Source organism: Cornus florida, unplaced genomic scaffold (assembly GCF_030987335.1).
Source record: "Cornus florida cultivar Cherokee Brave unplaced genomic scaffold, ASM3098733v1 CherokeeBrave_3.0.0_Hap2_Chr06, whole genome shotgun sequence".
Classification (NCBI taxonomy): domain Eukaryota; kingdom Viridiplantae; phylum Streptophyta; class Magnoliopsida; order Cornales; family Cornaceae; genus Cornus; species Cornus florida.
The window spans coordinates 104653998-104680072 of record NW_026775576.1 but is presented as its reverse complement, the minus strand read 5'-3'; the positions used below and the strand labels follow the sequence as shown (position 1 = coordinate 104680072).

The following is a 26075-nucleotide window of genomic DNA, read 5'->3' as shown; positions in this document are numbered from 1 at the left end:
ACACGAACTGTAAATATATTGGATTTTAAAACAAACAGACTATCATCCAAGCATATAATAAACATGTAGGTTTCAATCATTGATTAGTTATTCCCTAGAGATCATCTAGGTGCACAGAACACGGCCCAAAGGGAAAGAGGAAGATAGAACTTGCCTTTGAGTTTCAGACTTTGAAACTCTAAACCATCGTCTCTGGGGTTTTCCGACCACCTTCTAAATTGTCGTTCTACTCCTCTGCTACTCTTGGTTAAACCCAGAAGAAAACCCTTGTTCCCTTCTTCTTGAACTTCTCTGTAGATCACTCAAGTTTTCTCTGTTTCTCTGTCTCTCACTCTCTGTATCTAGGTACGTGAACAGAGTTGTACGTACTTCCCAAAACCCTAAACCCACATTATGATATATTTATAGGCCCAAAACAATAACCCTAATCCATGTAAAAATTAGAGACTAAGCCCTACTTCCAACCTTAATCGGCCCATGAAACTACCTAAGTTGAAACAGACGGCGGCTATGATAAAACCTAAACCCTACGTTACGATAACTCAATTATAAATAATTAAATAATTACCATTTAATACAATAATTAACCAATTAATATAAAACGCAATTAAATCAAATAACTCACGAAATAACAATTAATTTAATTTAAAGAAAAATACAATTTAAATAATTAATTAAATTAAAATACTATTTAAACAATACATTAAATACCAGGAATATCCTTTTAAATCTAGGGGTATTACAGTTATTATCATTTCATTTCTACATGTTTCACATTTGCAACAAAACAATAGCATGTGAATGACCATTCTATTCTATTTTCATTATTATTTTATTTCCACTTGCATTCCATTCCATTTTTGCATACCAAACACTACATAAAAAATAAAAAATGGCATCATTAATCAATTAAACCATCTGTTATGAATCATCAATTAAAATAAATAAAAAATAAAAATTTGGTATATTTGTCTGGGGAATATTAGCTTGAAGTCCCTGTTCAACATGTCCCCTTGGGATGACATTGAAAGCATACATGGTTCATGATTAGGTGAGCCTTTGTCAATCTTGATTAGGCAAAGATACCAACTAGCATAAATAGTAGTAGTACTATTGGGGTCATAGGAAAATCAATAGGACTCATGATAGTATCATTAGTGGCACCATACCATTTAAAATACAAAAATTGCTCCACAATGCCTATATATATATACACACACACATAAAGTTCATCCATCCAACTCTGCAGAATTATAGTTATAGGGAGGGGACCAACGGCTTGATGTTGTTGTGGCTAAATATATATTCCATTCAAAATTTCATAAATTTAATGAAGATAATAAAGTTTCGTGGTGTGTAGGAAATGACATTTATGTCCCTAAATTTAAGTGTATAGTTATATAGTCAGGTGATTTCACTTTAAAATTCATGGAAAGTTGTATTTTCTGCTTGATAAAAAATTTAAATATGACGATAGTCATTTTTTTCAAATTAGAGAAAGAGAGGGATACTGTTCTTGAAAATTTCCCTAATAAAAATACCTGATTTATATAGCATTAGTCAAAAGGTGGAGTGACCATGTGTAAAATTTCTTACATTTCTTGCTTTTTTTCATTAAAAAATGTTTTATTATAAGACTATAACTTGGTCACTAATGATGGAGGGAGCGAGATGGAATGATTAGCTTTGTTATGGAAGGTGACTTTTTCGAGTATCATGTTTCATTCTTTGATTACATTTCAAACAGGGTGGCCCATTTTTGATTGCCTAAAAGGTTATAAGGAATTATAAAATGAAAAAAACATGTGTTAACAAGCACAAATGGTGTTAAGTTTTGGAGCCCTTTTTTGTTAATATCCAAAATATGGGACCTCTATATGCAAATATGCACTTGAATGGGGGCCTTTACTATGAAGGCCCATAGAAATAGTTGTGATAACAAAATCAAACCCTTGTACTAAAATAGATCCAATCCCACCTTCCTTTTATCCTTTTTAACTTTCAAAAGACATGACACCACTCCACCCTCCACCAATAGCATGTGCATGGGTGATGGTGTGGGAAGCCACTTTAGGTGATTGTCATCCAAATGACCAGAATTTTTTTTTAAAATAAAATATAAATATAAAAAAGGCAGTGAGAAAAGCAAATGGGTTTTCACTATAGAATCTCTATTGATAGAGATTGGGCTCCCTCTTTATTAAACATGTATCATGACTCTTGCATCATGCATTGTCTCTTCTACATGAGGCACCATGGGTCCCCCCTTCCCCTCCTCTCCCAATGATGTTGACCTTACGTGTCTATAAACTATTTTCCAACTCTAATCACTGACCCTAAATTACCAATAAGACTTATACATACATACATACATATATATATATATATATATATATATATATATACAAAAAAAATAAAAAATAAAAAGTTACAACCTTGTCCCTGTCGGAACTTAACCGGACCTTCTATTTTGAAAGGTAAGAAATTACCATTAACTTTGTACAATTCTTTGTAGATTTCAGTACTTAAATAAATGTTAGTTTTATTAGAATGCACAAAACTAGAAACTCTTGTGTGGTATGAGCCAAATTCAAAAAAATTCTCTTGTATCCCTTCAATTTTACTTATTTCCAAGTATAATTAAGATTTAATGTGGTAATTGATTCATTACCAGCACAGAAGAGCGAACAATTCAATGTGATAGAGCCTTTGGGTAATGTACTCTAGTGATGATTCATTAAACACAAAGGAATGAACAATTAATTAATTGCTACAACATAACATTCAACTGTACTGTTGTGTAGTAGCATTTTCTCCCATGGACCCAGCCTAGCTTGTTATGTCTGGATCAATGTCACCCAGCCCAAGTAGGGCTTAGTCTGGGCTCTGAAGATTTGGGCTTGTCCATGATTTCAGTTAAATTGGGATTGGTTGGAAACGCTAATAGATGTTGGGTAATAAATTGGGCATTTTTTACTTTTGGATATTCCAGTGAAAGATGATGTACTACATCTTTAGCAATTTTGAAAACTAAAAATAAATAAATAATAATAAAACAGATTTGTGAATGTCAATTGATTTGGGGCAATGGAACCACAGCAGTACACTGTACACAACCAAAAAGAATAATATTTGCATGACTTGTTACAATGAAATCAATGTTATTTATTTATTTTCCTTAAAAGTGATACTTCAGTTTAATATGCACACATATGCATGCGTATTATAAGTATACCACAATATCATTATAAAACTTTAATAGGCCAACGCAAAATAGCATAAAAATTCCTATCTGGGAACGACATATATATTATATGTATATCAAACACATGGTATAAAGCAATCAAATTAATAAAAAAATCACTAATACCTAATCACCAGAGTAATCTGATCACTAAGTTTCCAACTAAGTAGCTAAGCTAGCAACTAGAAATAGGTCCTCAGAAATTCTAAAGCAAGTGATGTATTGATCTCGGTATATATATATATACCAAATCTGATCATGTGGATTTAGGTTCATGGTTGCCTTGGAACCATATTTGGCTGATGTTCATCATCATCATCATCACCACGAGTCAACTCCATGTTCTGATCAAGTGGTTCAAGTTGGTCATAGATGTTATCTGAATAAGCTTCCACATCTGTTGGAAGTTGGAGTGGATTATTATAATTCATAATGTCAAACATGGGCTCCGAATAACCCAGAGGCTTCATTCTGGTGACGTCCTCCTCGTGATTAAATTGCATTGGCAACTTTGAAGAACTTGTTCCAGCTTCTGCAGGTACATCGTGAATTGCAGGCGGCTTCAATCCCTTGCCACATCCCTGCATCACAACTGACATCAAATAACCCGGACAGTATTGTTCATCATGAATTGAAGAATTACTTGGTCCTGCTACATCGTGACTTGTAGGCGGCTTCAATCCGGTGCCATATCCCGCCATATGCATTTTTGAATTACAATTTATTGGCTCTATGAATGGTACAAGATTTGCCAACTTTGAACAACTTGGTCCCACTGCGAAATGATCCATGCATATATATACCATGCATCAATTAATCCATACATATATATATATATGTGGGAAAAAGGAAAATGATTGCTGATTATTAATTAAGCATGCATACATGCAGTTAAGTTAAAGAAAGATTGCAGTACCTAAGTAGGTAACAACGTACCTTGTAAGGTTGTGCTAAAAAAATTTTGATGCACATTGGATGAATAACGGAGGTCATTATTGAGTACCATATGGTCATGAAAACCTTGATAACCAATGATGGATTCATTTGCCCATTGTCGTCCTTGATGAAGATTTGTGGTCGCATAATCAATTACTGGCGTCGTCGTTGCTTCCCCTTCAGTATTAGCTTCTTCTTTGTTGTTTTTCTTCTTGTATATCTTACATAAAACCAACTCATTCATCTGTCAAAGTCAAAATAATGTTTATAATTAGCTTGATATATTGAACAGTATATTTTTTTCTAGGGATCTTCACAATTAATATTCAATATATATATATATATACCTTCTTAGCAGCTGCAGTACCATTGCTATTGGTATTGGTATTATTTGGAGGAGGAGGAGGAGAACTCTTCTGTTGAATTCTATATTCGTGCATCTTCCAATCTGTTCTTATTCCCCCTGGATGCCTGCCTTGGTAAAAATCCAATGACTTCATATATCCAACAGTCACATTATTGCTTTTGATTTCTTTATCAACACCGGTTGGCTTCCAGTATCCGCCATCCACAGCTCGGTCCGGCCGCTTGCCGTTCGGATACTTTCGATTTCGAGTGGTGAAGAAATACCATGCATCCTCTCTTATCAGTTTGTAAAATCCTTGTCACAGTTCAATCAAAATGCAAACGTTAGTTTGTAATTAAATTATATAATTCTTATCCACATTTTGTACGTTTACAACAGTTTTTTAATTTGGTGATATACACACAAGTTTTTTACATTAATTTTTGTCAAATCCTTAATCCTCATGTAACATCTAAAATTCCAAATACCAAAAACTAGGGTGCAACTTGGGTAGACCATATCTTTCAAAAAATAAAATAAAATAATTTGGGAATATTAATCCAAACCCAACCCGAGACTTGATGTGTTAGAGCAATTATTTTTACAATTAGGGTTGGTAAATCTCAATTCAGACTTAATTAGGGTTGGATTTGTATTGAGGTGTTAGCAACCTGAATCCTAATTTTAATTAGGGTTGGATTTGGATTAATCATAGCTTTCAAAATAGCATAAAGCAAGTTTTAGAGAAGATTAATTCATACTCAATTCGAGCCGGTCTGAGTTTGAGCAATTATTTTTACAAAAGGATTGATAAATCTCAATCCAAACTTAATTAGGGTTGGGTTTGAATACGTGAATCCGAATTTTAATTTTAATTTTTTTTTATATTTTTATTTTAGATATACTAAACACTTGCTTTCAAAATAAATTTATTTTAATTGTTTAATAGATTATGTGCATTCCGAGTAAATAACTTTCACTATAGAAGATGTTTATATAATAAAATGAGTGTGATAACTAGAATTCTAACACCTGAGTTTGCAAGGCAAGCTAAAAGATTTAAGAATGAGTTTGACTCGAATTGATTGGACTGGATTGATTAGCTCAATTAAATTGTAATTGAATATTTTTTTTTTTTTTGAATGATTGTAATTGAATATTTCATATACTGAATTTGAACCGTAAAAGAATCTTTTAACATACATGTTAGGGAATTGTACTGTACCATAGTTAAATAAATAATTTTCAAATAATAAAACGTAAGAAAAATGTGATCTATTCATATTTCTAACCAAATCAGAGAATTGAAAAAAAAAAAAAAAAAAAAAAATTATATACAAGCATATAAACAATCCTAATTAATGGAGTTTATGAACTACATAAAAATAAATAAGCTGTTACACTATATCTTCTTCATGCTACTCTACGTAATCGAAAATATAAACTACATAAAAATTTGAAAATTCTATAAACAAAGAAAGCATGAAAATAATAAATAAATAAAACAACATATACAAGCATGAAACTAATTAAAATAGCAAAAGTTTTAATTACCCGTCAGTATCTGAGGATCATAATCATATAGATTAACTTCACGAATCGGACTAACCGGTAATGTCTCGTTACGGACTTTGCTCCTCAGGTAGTCAACAAGCAATTCTTTGTCAGTAGGACAAAACCTATAACCAGGAGGAAAACGGTCAAGATACTCCTGCAATGTCACAGAACGACGTCTTGCACCAGTACTAGGTCTGTTCATCATAAATTGTGGTGGTGGTGGTGGTGGTGGTGGGTGTTGGTTGTGGTGGTTTTGCTCCATTGGGTTAATTCGTGGGGTTGGAGAGAGAGAAAAGTTGATGACAGATATGAGAGCAAAATATGACTTAATTACCCATATAATAGAAGTATGAGTTCGGATTGGTATAGGCTTTGTAATATGGAACTATATATGCTCCACTCTCGGTTCATAGCTGGTGAATCCGATCGGGTATTTTTGTGCCGCTTCAATTATTAGTGTCTAACTATGACTCTTAAAATAACAAAGACAGAGTTTATCTCTTTTTTCAAAGTATTTCAATCAATGAAAAACACATCAGTGGATAATAATAGCGGGTATGTGAGAATCTTTTTTTGAGCAACATTCACTTTGAAAGAGAATCTCCCTTTTATCAAAAAATTATTACACAATTCCAACCAATCCCGTGTTGACACATAAATAAAAATAGAACTGATACAAAATTTACATATTTACATCAAGGTCTCGAATCATATAATAATTTTTTTGTTTAATCTCTCTTCTTCTTCTCTCTCTCTCTCCAAAAACACATACTCGCATACACATACTAAAATTATGTTAAAGTTATTTAACGATGTATGAGAAAAACGCAGATTAATTATTTAAGGATGCATAGAAATAAAATAGAGAAAAACGTAGGGTAAAGAGGCAAGATGAGAAGGCCGGGCAATGAAATAGGGTGAATGAAATTGGAGGATCAGGCATAATAATAAAGGTGTGATGTTTATGATTTTGTAATGAATAGGTGTAATGTGACAATGAATTGGCTCAGAACAATCGATGAGTTGTGTATCAAAAAATTCAAAAAAACTCATGCGTTTATTCGCCCAATCTGTAGAATTAATTTTGAACGAATGTTACAGGGAAATTATTAGATGGTATGGTATAATCAAAACTCTTCATTTAAAAAAGTAAACTCATAACCATTTAATATATGTGTGAGGTATATATATATATATATATATATAGATAATAAGATTAATTGGACGTGGACTCCACTTGATTAAAAGGTTTGGTATAAACTGAGCTTCAGGAGACATGTCCAACAAAGCAATTCCCTTTCTTCACACGCGCGCGCGCGCACAAAGACAGTGAGAGACATTAAATTTGGCCTGCCACCGAGAGACGTGGTTTGAGTCCATCTCAAGGCCCAGAATCAAATTAAGCCATCCTACTTACAGACATATAGACAGATTCGGGCTGCTACTATCCAATTCAAGGCCCAGATCCAATGAGCCACATCCTGTCATACCACACATGACATTTTTAAGATATAAAATTTTAAAAATACCATTGTCTCATCTGATAATGTTCTTATATACACACTTGTCACATTTAATTTTTTTTTTTTTACCTATTTTTTATTCATTTGTAGAGGGATGCTTTAGTCTTTCTAGTATTCAGGTCCTTGTTTGTACCAAAATTGAATATTAAGGAGGTTTAGAACGTATAGGAGAATATACTCTATATGCACATGCCATAGGGGTATTTTTTGCCTGCAACTTTGTATTATACATATAAAAAGAAGGACAGTTTAGTTATTTCATATTTAATAAGTTTTTTTTTTTTACCTATTTTTTTATTTAGTTATAGAGGGATACTTTAGTCTTTTCAGCATTCCGTCCTTATTTGCTCTAAAATTGAATGCTAGAGACTTTTTAGAACGTATAGAAAGTTATACACTCTATATGCATACCTTGCGGGTGTTTTTCACTCGCAACTCTTTTATAAATATTGTTCACTTTGTATACTCTTTCCTTAATACTCGTGATTTTGTTTGAAACGAGACTACATAATTAAAGAGTGTTCACACATATAAATGTTATAAAAATCTTCCTCATTATACTTCATTTTCTCCCTCCCCTTGTGGATTATTGAATGAGGAATGCTAAGGACCTTTCGCAGTCGATTTTGTCATTGGCTACTTTAAGTTTCATTAATTACATGCACTCTTTCTCTATCCTCAAGGAACCTGAAAAATATAACTTACTTTAAAACATAACTCACCTTTTAAAGACAGAACTACCCTTTAAATAATTTTTCATTACCTTTCTTGTATTTCATCGATCCCTCAATCTATATACATGTAGTATACATATATTTTTTACCGCCTTTATTTATTTCCTTTTTATGTCAATTATCACCACTAGTTATTTTTTTCCTTCCTTTTTTTCTTCTTTATTTCCCCTTTTTTTTTTTCTAAATTGTTGCCATTAGCCTTTTTTCCGTCCTTCCTTTCATTTTTTTTTTTAAACCAGAACAAATAAGAACAGGAGAATGTTAACCAAATTTTGAAAAAAAATTATTAAACCAAATTGTTATTAAATTTTAAACCAGAACAAATAAGAACAAGGGAATGTTCACCAAATTTAGAAAAAAAAATTAAGAACAGGGAATTGTTCACCAAATTTGTTATTAAACCAGAACAATTTTGAAAAAAAAAAATTTAGGAAAAAATAAGAAAAAAAAATGAAACGAAGGACGGGAAAAAAGGCTAATGGCAACAATTTAGAAAAAAAAAAAAAAAAAGGGAAAATAAAGAAAAAAAAATAACTAGTGGCAAAAATTGAAATAAAAAGAAAGAAATAAAGGCAGTAAAAAATATGGATATACTGTTGGAAATTTTTATATATAAATAATAAAAATAATTTTATGGTCCTATGCATTATTTTTTCTAAAATAGAATCGCAATGTGATTATTAATATTTGATGGATTGGGTTGTACTTTCCAATTTGGTGGTCTAATTGGCAGTATGGTTTTATAACGTTGGATTGTGGCTTTTCAACTTATTTGATATGATTTAATTCTAATTATTTATATCTAAGTTTTCATGATATGAAGGGAGACTTAAGTATGTTTATTTATAGAGAAGTCGTCCCTCCTGTTGTTGATATATAAGGATTTTGAAACCCTTATTCAACTCTATCAAAGGACAACTCTCAGAAGGGGATAAAACACTCTAATGTTTTGCAGGATCACAAAGAATTTTAAGACTATTCTCGAAAATCTAAAAGTATATGTGCGTTAATCATCAATCAAGTACGAGACTAAATTATCTCTTTAATTAATTGTAGTATTCTTGATTTCTACGTCTAAATTATTTGATTAAAACCCAACAATTTGTATTAGAACCAAGTTTAGTTAAGATTTATACAGTAGAAATCAAGATCAATGAATTGAATACACATTATATATTATTTTAAATTAAGGGCATGATAAATAAATAAATATATATTGGTTCGCAAATTGTGATTGTATAGTTTACCTGATGCATTGGTTTATAATGATCGACCTCTTTAAACGTGCATGGTGATTGCATTATTGCTGATAACTTGATATCTCCTGTGAGTATGAACAAATATATACCCCGGTTATGGTTACCCACTGTTTCATGCATATACCTATAGCTGCTGTATAGATTACATATATATTATATAAGAATCGTGACCAAATTGATGATTATATATGTATTCTGACAATCAAAATATATACCGATGCATTGTTAAGCTATGTTTGGTTTCGTGGAATGTGCGCTTGCTTTTGATGTTCAATCTTGAAGCAGGTAATTAAATAAATAAAATAGAGTTACTGTTGCATGCATATATTCATTCAATATGTGAACATATATTGGATGATTGAGTGATCTAATTGAATATAATTAAATATTCAATTCAAGTTTTAATATATGTACAAATGAATTTGTATATACCCCAATTGATGGCAATTGAAAAGATTCAATGTTTATGGATTTATAGAATTTTCACTAATTCATGAAAGCTGAAATATAAATGTTTTTTAATTTTGGAATTTATTTTGCGTACATGGATTAATATAACTATTTTTGTGTACATGGAATTTGTCCAACATGTGTATATAGTCGTTCCATATTTCAACCTCGACTTTGGTGCATGACTTAATACTCAAATAGTTTATATATACATGATATATACCGTGCCAAACAAATCATTCCATAAACTATTTGATGTTGAAACTTTTTATTCATGTCATATTACATGTACAAGTAACTTTTTAGTTGAATATGAGGCTGCATGGCTTTGTAGCTACACCTTATGCCCAATGCTCTAATTGAGTAATTCATGATATTTATTTAATTTTAAGTTGAAAAATCTATAGGGCTTACGTGTTATAAACAAACAATATAAAAAGAACTAAGATTTTTTAAATCTTGATTGAGGTGCATGTTATTATATCGTTCACTGTAATTTCTTGATATGTATGAGGAGGCTTAATTTTATTTGTGTTAAAGTCATTTATATTACAGTGAAATCAAGTGTTCCATAATATTTGGATTTAGTTTATGTGCAACATAAAGAAATTGTTGAACTTAAATAAATGAAATTTCTGCAGTTTAGGTTCTTCCTTGGGGTTTAGGAAAACTAGTAAAATGACCGTTTCAAATGTGGTAGCCAAAGTGAGTGATGTCTGCCAAAAGGTGACATGCTAATGGAGGTTATTATTTTTTTTGGAATTTTAAGGCATTGGTCTTATTAAGGTCTCACAGTACACTTACCTACATGAGGACATTAGTTCTGCCAAAAGGTGATCAATGTCTTAGTGTGGGATAAGTGAGTAAAATATTTGAGAGTGCCTCAATTATAACTAAAAAACCCTCTTACCAAAAAGTAATGGAAATGTTTAACAATAATTCAAGTATAATCATATAAGTCTATATGCAACTTTATCGCAAATTTGGGGGGTAAAATCTAAAATTCTACCAAAAGGTGATTTTTAGATGGCATTTTATTTGTTCTCGCAGGGTGGATGATTTTGCACATAGTAAAACACCCTCAGAAATTCGGCTTAAAACCCTAAGTATGAATTAAAGTAATAATTTCTAAAGTTATGACATATTATTTTATATATTGTTTATGTGGTATTATTCAATTTAATATCAATTCAGGTTACAGACGCTTCCACAATTTTAAAGATAGCTCGTAGGGATTGAACCATTGAATGGTTAAAATTATATTGCCTAGAAAATAGGTTTTGATATTATATTGGGTTTCCTGGACTATGCGTCTGTGTTTTTTTTAGGAAGAAATCCATATACCCAGTGCAGAGTCTTCTTAGGTAGAAAAGTTGTTGCATTTTTTAAAAGTGGACTAAAAGTTACTACCATGCCATTAGGTTAATTTATGTTTCTATTGGTGATACTATTCATGGTGGTATTCTAGTTTCTGATACTGCAAAGGAGCTTCTTGATTTGATCAAGAAATAATTAATGGGTATTAAGAAGCAATTACAATACTATTATCTGACATCGTTTATGTTAGTTAAATATGATGGCAATGGTTCAATAAGGGAGTACATCTATATGATGTGCAGGCTGGTTAATGATTTGAGATAGTAGGGAATCATATTTGATGATAAGTTATTAGTCTACATGGTGATTTATTCTCTGCTTAGGTTTTTTCAGCTTTTCAAGGTGAATTATAATTCACAAGAAGTTAAATATGGGATTAACCAGTTGTTAGCACTTTGTACGATTGAAGGGGAGCGACTCAAGGGTGTTAAAATTGAGTCAGCTCATCTTGTCATGACACTAAGAAAAGTTTTAAGAAAAAACTAGGCGGCAAGAAAATGTATAAGGCTAAATAGAATAAAGAAAGACAGAACAGTATATAAAAAGACATTGATTATAGAATGATAAATGTTGGTTCTATAAAAAATAAAAGGACATCAAAGAAAAGGTTATTGTGGTGAAAAAGAAAAACAAAGCACGAAAGAAAATTGCTATGTTAATATTTGAGCCTAACTTGGTAAGAGTATAGGTATAGACATGGTAGATGGATTCGAGTGTGATCCCACCTGCTTCTTGTTTTCCTATAGACTCGATACCTTCCGAATAAAATCGTGCTTTGGTTAAAGAGGATTCATTTATGCTATGCATAAGATATTGGGGAGTCTCTTAAAAAAGACTTGAACGCTTGGTCAAGGATGAGATTATTGGGCCACGAATTTTATGCGTTGGTTGCATAAAATGATTAATGCTAAGAAATGCAATTTTTGAGGCTAGTCAGTCATTTGGTCTTTCGGACTATATTTATACTGACATTTGTGGTCCATTTCTTATTGTAGCTCGTTTGTGGCAAAGGTTTTTCATTGTCTTCATTGATGGGTTCTTAAGGTATAATTATGTACTTAATCCATCAGAAGTCCAAAGCACTTGATGTGTATAAAATCTACTAGACTAAAGTTATAAGTAGTTGGTATAAAAATTATGGTATTAAGATCAGACTAAGGTGGTGAGTCTTAATGGGAGAATGATAAGGAGGGTGTAAATCGTAGTAATTTCAGTACATACTTAAAGAGCAGGGCATTGTGCCATAGTACACCACTCCTAGTTTTCCTTAACAGAATAAAGTTGCAGAAAATAGAAAGTGTGGGGATGTTTTATAGAGACAAAGTTATATAACGCAGATATCAAGGAGCTTGATACTCACACTATCAATGATTATTTTATTGGGCATCCTGAAAGATTAAAGGATTGAAGATTTTTTTTTTTTTTTTTTTACTGTCCAGTATACCTATGGAGATTATTGATATATATCATACAAATTTGATGAGAGTGGCGAATCTAGTGGGAGTTTAGAATACTGTAGTTTCTTTTTGCAGAGGAGCAACTTTCAGTATCTATTCCATTTATTTGAGACTTTATTCCACTTTCTTTAGTGGTTTCAGTTAACGTTTATATTCCCACTCATTTAGTTATTTCTCATTTACAACATCTTTTTTCAGTTTCCAATCTAATTCCTGGGCCTATTTAGTTTAGGGGATCTTTTAGAGCTTGGAAGTGTGCTGTAATTGGTGATTTTAAGGTGTATGATAGTTATAAGACAAAATTGATGGATAAATTCTTAAGCAAAAGTTAAGTATTGATTTCTTTGAGATTTTTTCTTCAGTTTCATTAAAGGACTCTTTAAAAATCATTATTTCATTATCACTCATTTATGGCTTAAACAAGTTTTACAGCAGTGGTATCCAAATTTTGATACTGTGGTTACTAATTGTAGGTTCAAAGAGAATGTTATTGATAAATGTATATACATCAAGTTTAGTGGGAGTCATTTTTTGTTTTCTTTGTCCTATATGTTGATGATTTTTTGCAAGATAGTAATAACATTCATGTGTTACATGATATTAAGAATTTTATGTAAAGTTTTGACATGAAGGACATGTGTATGCAAAGTATGTCTTTGGCATTAGGATCCATAGAGGTCACGCCACTGGAATACTTGGACTTTCTCTAAAGGCTTATATTAATTAAGTATATGGAAATAATTTAAGGGTGACCAAGCGTAGTAAGCCCATTGACATAAAGTACATTTTCAAGCGTGAGAAGGTTAAGGTTTAAGTGCTATTAAGATTTCCCTATATGGTTGCAGAAAGATTGTTGCAAATCCTCTTACTAAAGTCTTCTGCTGAAGATAATAAAGTATTTAAAGAGCATGTGATTCGGATAGGTGTTCGAGAGTTATTATGTTATGATGTCTGGTATTTCTTTTATTCCTCCAGTTTACACCTTATGGTGACAGTTATTTGCATCCAAAATAAAGTTATAATGCATCATTATTATTATCTTGATATATATGGTTTATGCACGTGCTATTATGTTTGTCTGGGAGTGGTATTTCACTTATGAGGTTGTTTAGACTAGATGTGATATTGGCACCACATCGATAAATCCAAAATAATTATTAAAGGTTGTCTGGGAGTGATATCTCACTCATGCGGTTGATTGGGCTAGATATGAGATTGACGCCATATCGAAAAATCCAAATATAAGATTTGTCTGGGAGTGATATTTCACTCATGCGGTTGTTTGAGCTAGATATGAAATTGACACCATATCGGTAAATCCAAATATAAAATTTGTTTTGGAGTGGTAATACACTCATAAAGTTGTTTGGACTAGATGTGGATTGACACCACATTGGTAAATCCAAACATAAATATTAAAGTTTGCCTGTGGGAGTTTTTCACACTCCATGAAGATAGCTTGGGCTAGATATGGGATTAGCTCCATATCGGTAAACCCTCACATTGAACAAAAGGTTGGCAGTTTACTGTAACATGTTTAGGTGACATACCACGATGGTAAGAAGTAGGACGGATAATGAGGTGTGCGTTTAAACCACATGTAATTTGCACTTCTCATGAAATACAGTAAAAATCACTATATTTGCTTGAATCCTAGATGGAATTGGTTTTGAGATCATGGAACTGTTTAGACTAATATATTACTTGTCTACGCATTCATGATCCACTATTGTGGAAGTGTATGGAGAAGAGTGTTCTAAAGTATCAATCCATCTATTTCGATAATTGTATTTTTTATAAAACAAAAATGAGTGGCCACTTGACTTTTTCTAAAGTGTGTTGCAATCCATAGTGTCATTTTTATAAAACTTAGTGCATAGATTAAGTGGGAGATTGTTGAAAATTTTTATATATAAATAATAAAAATAATTTTATGGTCCTATGCACTATTTTTTCTAAAATAGAATTACAATGTGATTATTGATACTTGATGGATTGGATTATACTTTCCAATTTGGTGGTCTAATTGGCAGTATGGTTTTATAACGTTGGATTGTGGTTTTCCAACTTATTTGGTATGATTTAATTCTAACCCTTTATATCTAAGTTTCCATGATATGAAGGGTGACTTAGGTATGTTTATTTGTAGAGAAACCATCCCCTCTTGTTGTTGATATATAAGGATTTTAAAACCCTTATTCAACCCTATCGAATGACAACTTTCAAAAAGGGGTAAAGCACTCTAATGTTTTGCAGGATTATAAAGAATTCTAAGGCTATCCTTCAAAATCTAAAGGTATATGTGCGTTAATCATCTATCAGGTACGAAACTAAATTATTTATTTAATTAATTGTAGTATTCTTGATTTCTACATGTAAATTATTTGATTAAAACCCAACATATACTACACGCATATGGATTGAGGGAGGAGATACAAGAAAGGTAATGAAAAAGGATTTAAAGGGTAGTTTTGTCTTTAGAATATGAGTTTTGTTTTAAAGTAGGTTATATTTTTCACGTTCCTTGAGAATAGAGAAAGAGTAATTAATGAGACTTAATGTAGCCAATGAGGAGAGCGACTTAGTATTCCTCTTATTGAATACCTCAAACCTATAAAATACATCAATGAAAGTGCCATTGTTCAAATCTTAAAGATGGTGGTGCCCAACAAATTCTACAACCTAAGCGATGGAATTTTTAGAATTTCGATTAATAATTAAATGAGTATTGAGGATCCAAAGATTCCAAACATATATTTTGTTATACATAAAAATTATTTCAGATCGAAAATGGATCTTGTAAAGAATCATCATTCTTTAAAAAAAAATTAAATTAAATAAACACACATTTATATTTCTATTGAAATTCAAATATTCGACCTCACATCTAGAGTGGAGGATTTGTTCCAATTAAATTATTGCCTATTAACAACAACTACGTCAATTTTTCATTACCACCTAAGAGTATATTCCAATCCAATGAGTGAATATTAAATCATATTAACTGTCATGTCTAGTCAAATTAATTAATAAGATACGCCATTGCGCACTCTGAAAAACCCAACTATATGAAGCCAAGGAATAATAGGGAAGAATTGATCCCTATGCTGCTTACCAACTGTGGCTACAGGAAAAGAGGGGAAGAAAAATGACCTCACCTAATTTGGCTTGGAATGGCCTACACAACTTTACACATTCTTAGCGCAATGTTGCATGACTCGCATATAGTCAAATTGTAAGAAGGTTCTGTTACGTAAGCAACATGTAAAATTAAGTGCCTAGGGATGAGTGCCTAAGGACTGAGGAGAAAAGGCTTATGAAACATTACACTGCACTTGTTTTTACTGAAGAGAAGTTCATTAAGCAAAAAGCAAGAGTCAGGTGGTTGAAGGAGGGTGACTGTAATACTGCATTTTTTTTCAAGCTCTACAACTTTAAGATCAACAGAAAAAAGATTACGTGCATTACCATAACAAATGAAGAGTCCATTGTGAATGAAAGCCTGATTAGAGCTGAGGTTCTTACCCATTTTCATGGTGTGCTAGGGAGTTCCCCCCCACTTCCCGGGAAGACAGGCTTTCCAACCTTTTATTTCGGGCCAGGTACCTAGTAACTTGCTCCTTATGTTATGTACAATCCCAACTGATATTGATATTCAGTCATGCTTCCTCTCTTTTAATAATGAAAAGTCCTCGGGGGCAGATGGATTCAACACCCATTTCTAACAGATGACATGGCCAGTGATTGGGAATGATATGATTAAAGCCATTCGAACCTTCTTTGTTAATGGCAGGCTTCTTAAGGAAGTAAATAACTCATATATTGCCTTAGTCCCAAAAACTCCTAACCCCACAACATTAAATGACTTCGGACCAATCTCTTGTTACAACACACTTTATAAATGTATTGCCAAACTGCTAGCAAACAATCTTAAACAAGTGTTACTTTCCATCATCGACTCCTCTCAGAATGCTTTTGTCAAAGCCCGAAATATTGGGGACAGTGTGCTATTGGCTCAAGAGCTTCTACATGGTTATCACAGGCACCTATCTCCTCCCAGATGTGTTTTAAAAGTGGACCTCCTGAAAGCGTTTGATTCTGTTGGCTGGAACTTCATTTTGGAAACCCTATCCCTCTTGGGTTTTCCCTAACCATCTATCCACTGGATTCAGGAATGCATTATTTCCCCCTCTTTTACTATTTCTTTAAATGGGGAGCTCCATGGACATTTTAGGGGGGTTAAAGGCCTAAGGCAGGGGGACCCCATCTCCCTTCTCCTATTTGTGGTGGCTATGCAGGGGTTCTCATCCATTACCAAGAAATTTATTGCTGAAAATCAAGCCTTCAAATTCCACTCAAGGTGCAAAAAGCTGACTATCTCTCACCTCATCTTTACTGACGACCTCATTATATTCTCACATGGGGACATTGCCTCCATCTCTACACTCAAGCGTGCTATCGACCACTTCTCTTTCCTTTCGAGACTAAAGATTAACTGCTCCAAAAGCCAGTTTTTTGTTTCTGGAATTGGTTCCCCTCTTGTTGAAGAGATTAGAGATTTGTTGGGGTTTAACTGGGGTTCGTTACCTTTCAAATACCTAGGGGTACCCTTAATTTCTACTCAACTTAGGGCTACAGATTGTCGAGGATTGGTGGAGAAGATGACTAGAAGAATTTGTCACTGGTCTTCTAACTTCTTATCTTATGCTGGCAGAATACAACTTATTCTGTCAGTGCTTTATAGCATGGTCAACTACTGGTCTAGCCTATTTGTACTCCCCAAATCAGTCATAACTAAGGTCAACAAGGTGCTAAAGAATTTCTTATGGACTGGAACAGAATTTAAGCACTCTGGAGCAAAAGTCGCATGGGATAAAGTCTGCCAACCTAAGGAATGTGGGGGTCTTAGATTTAGAAATTTGGAAGTTGCAAACTATGTAGCATCTCTAAAACACGTTTTGATTCTCATCTTTAATAAAAGAGATAACCTCTGGGCATAGTGGGTAAGAATTCAACTGATTAGAGATAGATGCTTTTGGGCTATTAGCATCTCGAAGAATTGCTCAAGCAATTGGAAGAGAGTTCTACAGCTTAGGGGGACTGCGAGGAACCTAATTAGATTTAGGGTTGGCAACGGAGATCTTACCTACTTTTGGGAAGATAATTGGCTACCGGGTGGACTTCTCACCTTCAGAATCCCTGATCAAGTCAGACAACTCGCTAATTTTACCTTGGCAGAGACTCTCCTCTCTTGCTTCAGATGGAGCATGGTCCTTTCCAGCCGTATTAATTGAGCATATCCCTGAGCTTAGTAGCATTTGTCCGTCGACCACTTCATCGGATTCAGTTGGGTGGATCATTTCCCCCTCGGGCACATTTTCTCTGAGTCACATTGTTGGCTGGTTTGAGATGAACCACCCGCCAAAGCACTAGCATACTTTTCTTTGGAACCCATTTTCAGTGCCAAGATGTAATTTTTCGTTGTGGCTTGCTGTGCAAAACCGACTCCCCACACTTGATAGAAGTAGCATGCGAGATGTGCCTGGCCTAAAACTCTGTCTGTTCTACAATTTGATGAATGAATCGCATGATCACCTGTTTTTTGCGTGCACCTTCACAAGGCCCTTATGGATCTTCCTACAATACAAGTGTAATTTCCTCTCTCCGACTTCAACATGGATCGGCTTCGTAGAGTGGGCTTCAGAGCATTGGGCGAGCAGAAGTCTGAGAAACTCAGTGAACAAGCTTATGCTCTCAACTACCATCAATAAAATTTGGATGGAGAGAATTAACAGAGTGTTTAAAAACCAAAGCTGCAAACAATCAGTGCTCCTCAATCAAATTGCATATATGATAAAGTAGAAACGTCTTTTGAAGCAGGTACGGGACTCACCATCGGCAAGACGAATTGTGCTTGAATGGAATCTTCCAGCCTCCTTTATTCGCCCGCCGGCGGAACCACCTGATGGATCGAGTTAAGGCGCTACTCTCCTTGATTGGCCCTAATTTCTTTTGCACCGGAATGACATCAGCTTGACATGAGTAGTTTACAAACCCTAGACTAGGAAAGTGTTTGCTTGGAGATGGGCTGGCCTTGCAGTGTTATTCTTGTTTTGCTTATTGGTCTATATGCTTATTGGGCCGTCTACACTTCGTGGGTTGTGTCCTTGTTAAAGCTTAGCCTGCTCTACTATATTACCTCATTTATATATAAATTCATCTTTACCTTCCGGAAAAAAAAAATAAATAAATAAAAATAAAAATGTAAAATTGAGTAGAATTTTACACTGCGTCTACTTGGCACGAGCTAAGTTAGTTTCTAGAAACTATAGAGTATTAGAGCAATTGTAATGGAGTCTCTAAAAATTGGGCCTCGAAAAAAAAATGCAAAAAAGAAGCAAAAAAACTAATTTCTAAAATTTTGTTTAGTCAAACAGGCCCTTCAAATACTGTTACAACTTCTGACCCTATTTTAAAAAGTCAACATTGCCAACAGGGCCCAAATACGGATCGCAACAGGGGTCGCCCAAAAAGGGCTACCCATTCCCCAATTCAATTTTTCTGGGCCCAAAAGCAGCGAGCCCATTAGAGTAAAAAAAATTGCCAAATAGGTCATTGGGCTTGTGAAAACCATTGCGTTGAAGCTACTCTAAGAGAACTTGTAGATATTTGTAATTGGAAAGAAAATTTAACAAAAGTGGAGAGTTTTATAGAATATAGAATGTAAATATGTAATAGCATGAGTGTGTAGACCTACCAATGGAGCGGATCCTGATCCGGATCCGATCCGAATCCGATCCGATTAATCGGATATGGATTGAACAAAAAATCCGATAACCCGGTTACGATCCGAATCCGATAATCCGTTAGCTTAACAAATCGGATATGGATTATGCTGATCCGATCCGATAAAAATCCGATCCAATCCTATTAAAATTATATATATATAAATAATTATATATATATATATATAATTATTTATCAATAATTTTTCACATATATATATATATCAATACTCCTATTAGAATTGTATTAAAGGTAACCCAAAAATCCAAAATAATAATAATGTTATATAAAATATTGTGATGTCCTCATCCACATGCTAATAAATCTTTTAGTACACATACTAATAAAATCATACTCTTTATAATTATATATGTTAGTAAATATTAATTTCATCCGATTTCGAATCTGACCCGATCCGAGTCCGAGCTAATAGGATATGAATTGAGACATTCAGTCCGAGAATCCGTTAGTGATCTGAATTCGATAGTCCGTTTGCTTAACAAATAGGATATGGATTTGATCGATCAGATCCGAATCCGATCCATTGACAGGTCTATGAGTGTGTCATTTGTACTTGGTTAACAAGCACTAGGTCTCAGATAGCCTTATATGGAACAATTCTTTTAAGTATTAATAGAGGTATTCTGTCTTGTCAAATAAGCAAATTAAATTGCTAAGTATGTAAGAGTATGTAAGCTAAGCAAGGTATATGACAAAAATTGCATAAAGAAAGTAACAGTCTCAACTACAAAAAAACCACATCCCTAATTTTGCTAATCTACTCAAATTCTTCTTATTGCAACTGTAAAATTACTGATAATCTGTAGTGAGCGTGACACATGGTTTTATTTAGTGATTTCAAAAGGCAAATATTTGAATAATTACTGATTTTTTACAATTTTTTTTGTTCACTTGTATAAATACATAAGCATGATCCAAGAAATGCATATATAATTCTAATAAAGAATTGCTTCTAATGTTACAAATTAACTAAAGCAAGTTACATTAGATAGCTCAAAGTAGTTCCAATCTAAGGTGAATGTTAAGATCTTTATATGGATAAACTTAATTTTTTGTGTAGAATGATGATCAGTATTAATGAAAATGAGTAAGTTCTGGAAGTTAGGAATACGAAAACAAATAGTGATTTTATTATTATTTATAGGGTAAGTTGTTGTCTAGTTATCAATACAGCTAATAACATACATGCATTTTACTGTCTGAGACTCTTATGCGAACTGCTGTGACAATTTAAAGAGGTATTCTTATGCTTATTATATTATATTAATGGCATGTGTAGACCCTTTTGTTGATGAGAATCCTTCACTTTTTTTCTCATTATTTTTTTTATTTTATTTTGTGTGTTTTTGTTTAGGTCTCATGAAATTTATTTTACAAAGGCATGCACATGCAATGCACGTGGCTCTGATCAGATTGATGTGATAGACACTTCCTTGTTAGATTAGACAAAGTGAATCAGCTTCATTGAAATCAAGAATTCAAACTAAAACAGAGCAAATCACGGCAACGAATGAAGAGCCAATGGTCGCTGTGGGGGTCAACACCGCCTATTCCACGAGTTTGTAGAAAACCGGGTCTACTTTTTGAAAGCAAAAAAGAGACAACCAAACACATCTCACGGCAAATTTAGTGGCACATTAACTTGGGCTTTTGTGCCTTCTTTTCTTCCTCCAACTTTGTCTTAATATATAAAATATATAATTGTCATATCATATTCCATTTCATCTCCATTGGATTCTATTTATATCTCCATTTGGACTTTTTTTTTTCTTTACTCATTGCTCAACAATGGCTCTAGTTCTCTCTCTGTACTTCATCTTCTCTCTCTACAACAGCTTTGTTTCTGCAGCCAATCCTCCAATTCTTGATGGTAAGCACCAAATTGTTATATTGTCTTTGAATGAGCTATATATATATGTGTGTGTGTGTGTGTCATTTTTGTGATTTGGGTATATAAATATAATGTCCCTCTCTCCATTAGGATTTCTTCCAAATGGCAACTTTGAAGAAAAGCCAAAGGCATCAAATCTGAAGAAGACAGTGATCATAGGAAGGTACTCTTTGCCCAAGTGGGAAATCAATGGGGTGGTGGAGTATGTATCAGGTGGGCCACAGCCAGGTGGCTTCTTCCTAGCAGTCCCTCGTGGGGTCCACGCAGTGAGGCTAGGAAATGAAGCATCCATCTCTCAAAATGTTATGGTCAAGCTGGGCTCAATCTACTCGCTCACATTTGGGGCCACAAGGACTTGTGCCCAAGATGAGGTGCTAAGGGTCTCAGTCCCTGGTCACTCGAGTGATCTTCCCATTCAGACACTGTTCAGTAGTGATGGTGGTGACACTTATGGTTGGGCTTTCAAGGCAACTTCTAAAGTGGTTAAGGTCACATTTCATAACCCTGGGATTCAAGAAGACCCTACCTGTGGACCTCTCCTGGATGCAATTGCAATTAAAGAGATGCAACCTCTCAAGTATACTAGAGGTAACTTTCCATTATACATGCATACATATATTTTTTTTTTTTTTTTTGGGAATTTGTAAACAGGGGAATTGAAAAAAATAAAATAGCATAACCTTAGGTGACTTTGATTTTTGAGTTTCACAAATGATGAGTGGGAGGCAAATGAGTTGCTCGAGTACTCATAACTTTTTTTTTTCCCCAGTGGAAGAGGTACAACCGTCCAAGTTTGAATAATCGTACTTTTACGTCATTAAGAAAAATGATAAAAGCCCAAAATCGATACATGTGATTTTAAAATTTTATATAAAACATCTTGATTCTGAAGTCAAATTAATGCATGCCCTTGTTCGATTTTTAAGCATTTGTGAAGTCCAAGATAATCACGTGAAGATGAGGAACACTACATGTGGAACGGAGCATGCTGCTTTGACTATTACAATAATATAATTATTTTCTAGTACATCGGTACAAGATCGTACCGTGTACATGAGTACATGTTTATCTAATTGCAAAATGGTTTATATAGCCACCACTATTAATCCATTCAATTTTTCAAATTTCCACATTATGGTTATATGAATCATGAGCTGAGGTGGAAATATAATTTTGTAATTGTGGCATATCTTTATAAGTTACTTGGAAACATATGTGGTATTAAATTTTATAATCCTTATAATATTGAAAACTTTGTTTATGCAGGTAATTTGGTGAAAAATGGTGGGTTTGAAATAGGACCTCATGTGTTCAAGAACTTCTCAACTGGGGTCCTCCTCCTCCCCAAACAACAGGACTTAATTTCACCTCTCCCCGGATGGATTATCGAATCCCTCAAGCCTGTAAAATACATCGATTCCAAGCACTTCTTCGTCCCCAAAGGAATGGCTGCAATTGAACTGATTGGAGGGAGAGAAAGTGCCATTGCTCAAATCATAAGGACAGTGCCCAACAAATTCTACAACCTAACATTCGCCATTGGCGACGCAAAGAGCGCTTGCCATGGATCGATGCAGGTTGAAGCATTCGCTGCGAAACAAACCCTAAAAGTGCCCTTTACATCAGAAGGAAAGGGTTGGTTCAAGACTGCAAGTCTAAAGTTCCAAGCAGTTTCAGCCAGGACAAGGATAACATTTTTTAGTGCATTTTATCACACTAACATTAATGACTATGGTCACATATGTGGCCCTGTTTTGGATGATGTTAGGGTTTTGCCTGTCTCTTAAGGCACACATGTTTACAGTAGTTGTTTGTGAGTCATATTGTTCAATGTTCCTTAATCTTATTATAATACTTAAAATGTTTAGGAATAAATAAATGAAAAAGAATACTTGGCAGTCTTTTCATCATTGGGGTAGCTAACCTAATAGTTGAAATGAGGGTTTCTTCCTCTCTTTTTACTTTGTTCTGTCAAAAGATTCATTTTAATTAAATATGAGAAATGATTGGTCCTAATGATTTTCTTTGTATGGAGCAGTCCTCGTGTTTCTTTTTCTTATTGAAGTTCAAAATGGATCCCTCCATTCGAAGTTTTTCAAATATATTGCAATTAAAGTTGAATCACTGATCAAACGTTTTTTAAAGTTGCAATTGTTGTTTTTATTGTTTGAATTCACTTTGGTTCGATTTTTGTGGATGTTAAAAAAAAATTTAGCGTTACACTTTCAAATACTATTACAAAGTCATGTATAACCGCAATGACTTCTTAATTAATTTCTACTCTCCTTTGTCCTTGTATTAATGAGTTTAATTCGGTGTATCACAAGTGCACACGGAGGAGGAAGTTAGGAGGACATAAAGGTGAACCTGAGTAATTTAATTAAAATTTTAAAAATAAAATATAAATATAAATATAATACTAAAATTTGTTTGTTAATGTAACCTAATGATATTTCTCACCTTGAAGTATTTTCTCTCCTTTTAAGACCAAAGGTAGAAGGTGCAGTCTCCCCAAGTACATTGTGAGATTTAATTTTCAAGATAAATAAATAAATCTATTATAGTAAAATAATTAAAATAAAACATGGCTAAATTCAAACAAAATAAATAAAATTATAGTAAAATGCTTCTATTCTCTTAGAAACTAAGTAAATAATAATTTTTAAATCCAAACAAATTGTTACATAAATTCCGTTTGATTTTTAAAATAGATTATTATAGTGGTTCATTACTAAAAATAAAATAAATCAAGTACATTATTATAATAGCACTTTAATGCTATTTTGGTAATTTCGTTTTCATGATCCTTTGATGTCTGTGTCACAATCACATACAATTTGATCACAACTTCAGATCCTATGTCTTTTGGCCATGATTCTAAGAGCTTCAGTTTAGCTCTAAAAGTAATTTATTAATAATTTTACAAACTTAAATCAAAACTTGAAAAAAAAAAAAAAAAAAAATTGAATAAAAATTATGATTTGTGTTATTATAGTCATGGGATTAGAGACCGTGTATGAAGGTGTAAAAAATAAAAGAAAAGTATATGTGAAGTGTTACATCTTTAAATTAAATTGATAATTAATTATAAATGAGATCATAAAAAGAGGCTCTGCATACAAGTAATTTAAAAGCACATAATAATATAATATTCAAATATGCTAGAAAAGTTACTTAACTGTTTTTTAAACTTTAAATCCACAAAGATATGTCAGTATTATTCTCTATTTCATAGTGAATCTTTAACTCTTTTGAATATGTCTAGAATTTTTTTAACTCCTTTAAATTATATTTAATAAAAAAACTATTTAATATTATCTTATTAATAATACAATTATATTCATTCTATGGTCATTAGACATATCATTAATAAAAAATATTATTTAAATTTTCGTAATGGTAGTTAAATTTTGGTAACATTGCTTTTTCTGTGGAACCTCTGAAATCTTAGTAATTCTGTTGATAAAGTTAACTCCACCATCTCCTCAACGGGTTCTTTTCATCTCAATAGTACAATGTGTTGTGGTTCCAATACCACATCCCTGGACATTTGTGGCATGGACTGCAATTCACCCCAAGCTCAAAATTTTCTAGTCAACTCTGTTCTCCAAACCCATGATCATCTTTTCTTTAATTGTTCTTTTTCCAACCAAATAAGTATGACAATTCTTTCAACACAAATGTGGCATTTACTCCTATGAACAGGGTGTGGTGACCATTGCTAATCTGTGGAGTCCTAATTCCAAATCTAGTAAAGCTATGGTTTACAAGTTGTGCTTTGCGGGATAATCTACTACTCGTGGAGAGAGAGAACAATCGAACCTTCACAAAGGAGCCTCTAACAAATATGAAAATTTGCAAGGAAATTGATGAGTGCATTCGTACCAAGCTTTCTACTGTCCATATCTCGGATTGTGTTGTCTCGAGGTCTGTGGCTGATGATTGGAGCCTTCCGAGCTCTGTGATCAGAACCAGACCCTAGTAGCATAGTTGTTCCATGTTCTACTTTCTCACCTGTTCTGTTCCAGTTGCTGTTCTGTTCTATTTGAATTGGGTGGGTTTGTTTTGGGTCCCAGTTTTGTGTACAGTATATTTTTCATTTATGAATTTAATTACCCAAAAAAAAAAAAAAATATATATATATATATATATTGGGAGGAGAAGACTTGTTGAAAAGAAGAACATTTATATATAGATATATATATATATAAAGTTTTCGCTATTTTCTCAAACAAGTAACTTACTCAAAAATATTTTTTTGTGCTGATGTAAAAAACGTGAACGAGAGAGAGAAAGAAAGAGGGAAAAAAATATTTAATGATATAAATTTTTGGCCTAATATTAAATTTCTATATTGGTTATAATTTATTATAAAACATGAATAAGAAGAGTAAAAAAAAGGGAGGAAAAAAAGTCATATAAGGATGTAAATCTTTGGGGTTAATATTAAATTTATGTATCAATTAAGGAGGAAAGAGAAAAAAGAAAAGAAGA

General features: G+C 33.1%; 2 protein-coding genes across 2 annotated transcripts; one reads left to right on the top strand and one right to left on the bottom strand.

Annotated features, from left to right (window-relative positions):
- Nucleotides 1–3516: 3516 nt before the first annotated feature.
- On the bottom strand, nucleotides 3517–6345 carry LOC132314749 (NAC transcription factor NAM-B1-like). The gene is made up of 4 exons (XM_059813572.1): nucleotides 6081–6345; nucleotides 4528–4841; nucleotides 4181–4424; nucleotides 3517–4019 (listed from the first exon to the last, which is right to left on the bottom strand). The coding sequence occupies exons 1-4, from the start codon at nucleotides 6343–6345 to the stop codon at nucleotides 3517–3519; spliced, it is 1326 nt and encodes a 441-aa protein (XP_059669555.1).
- Nucleotides 6346–21430: 15085 nt separating this feature from the next.
- Nucleotides 21431–23588, top strand: LOC132315096 (protein DUF642 L-GALACTONO-1,4-LACTONE-RESPONSIVE GENE 2-like). Its single transcript, XM_059813853.1, has 3 exons — nucleotides 21431–21560; nucleotides 21672–22169; nucleotides 22848–23588. The coding sequence occupies exons 1-3, from the start codon at nucleotides 21479–21481 to the stop codon at nucleotides 23366–23368; spliced, it is 1101 nt and encodes a 366-aa protein (XP_059669836.1). The 5' UTR covers nucleotides 21431–21478; the 3' UTR covers nucleotides 23369–23588.
- Nucleotides 23589–26075: the final 2487 nt, after the last annotated feature.

Coding starts and splice junctions, on each gene's coding strand:
- LOC132315096 (XM_059813853.1), top strand. CDS start 21,479: ATGGCTCTAGTTCTCTCTCTGTACTTCATCTTCTCTCTCTACAACAGC. Junction 21,561..21,671: donor CAATCCTCCAATTCTTGATG/GTAAGCACCAAA, acceptor TCTCTCCATTAG/GATTTCTTCCAAATGGCAAC. Junction 22,170..22,847: donor ACCTCTCAAGTATACTAGAG/GTAACTTTCCAT, acceptor TTGTTTATGCAG/GTAATTTGGTGAAAAATGGT.
- LOC132314749 (XM_059813572.1), bottom strand. CDS start 6,345: ATGGAGCAAAACCACCACAACCAACACCCACCACCACCACCACCACCA. Junction 4,425..4,527: donor GTACTGCAGCTGCTAAGAAG/GTATATATATAT, acceptor TGACTTTGACAG/ATGAATGAGTTGGTTTTATG. Junction 4,020..4,180: donor TTTTAGCACAACCTTACAAG/GTACGTTGTTAC, acceptor ATCATTTCGCAG/TGGGACCAAGTTGTTCAAAG.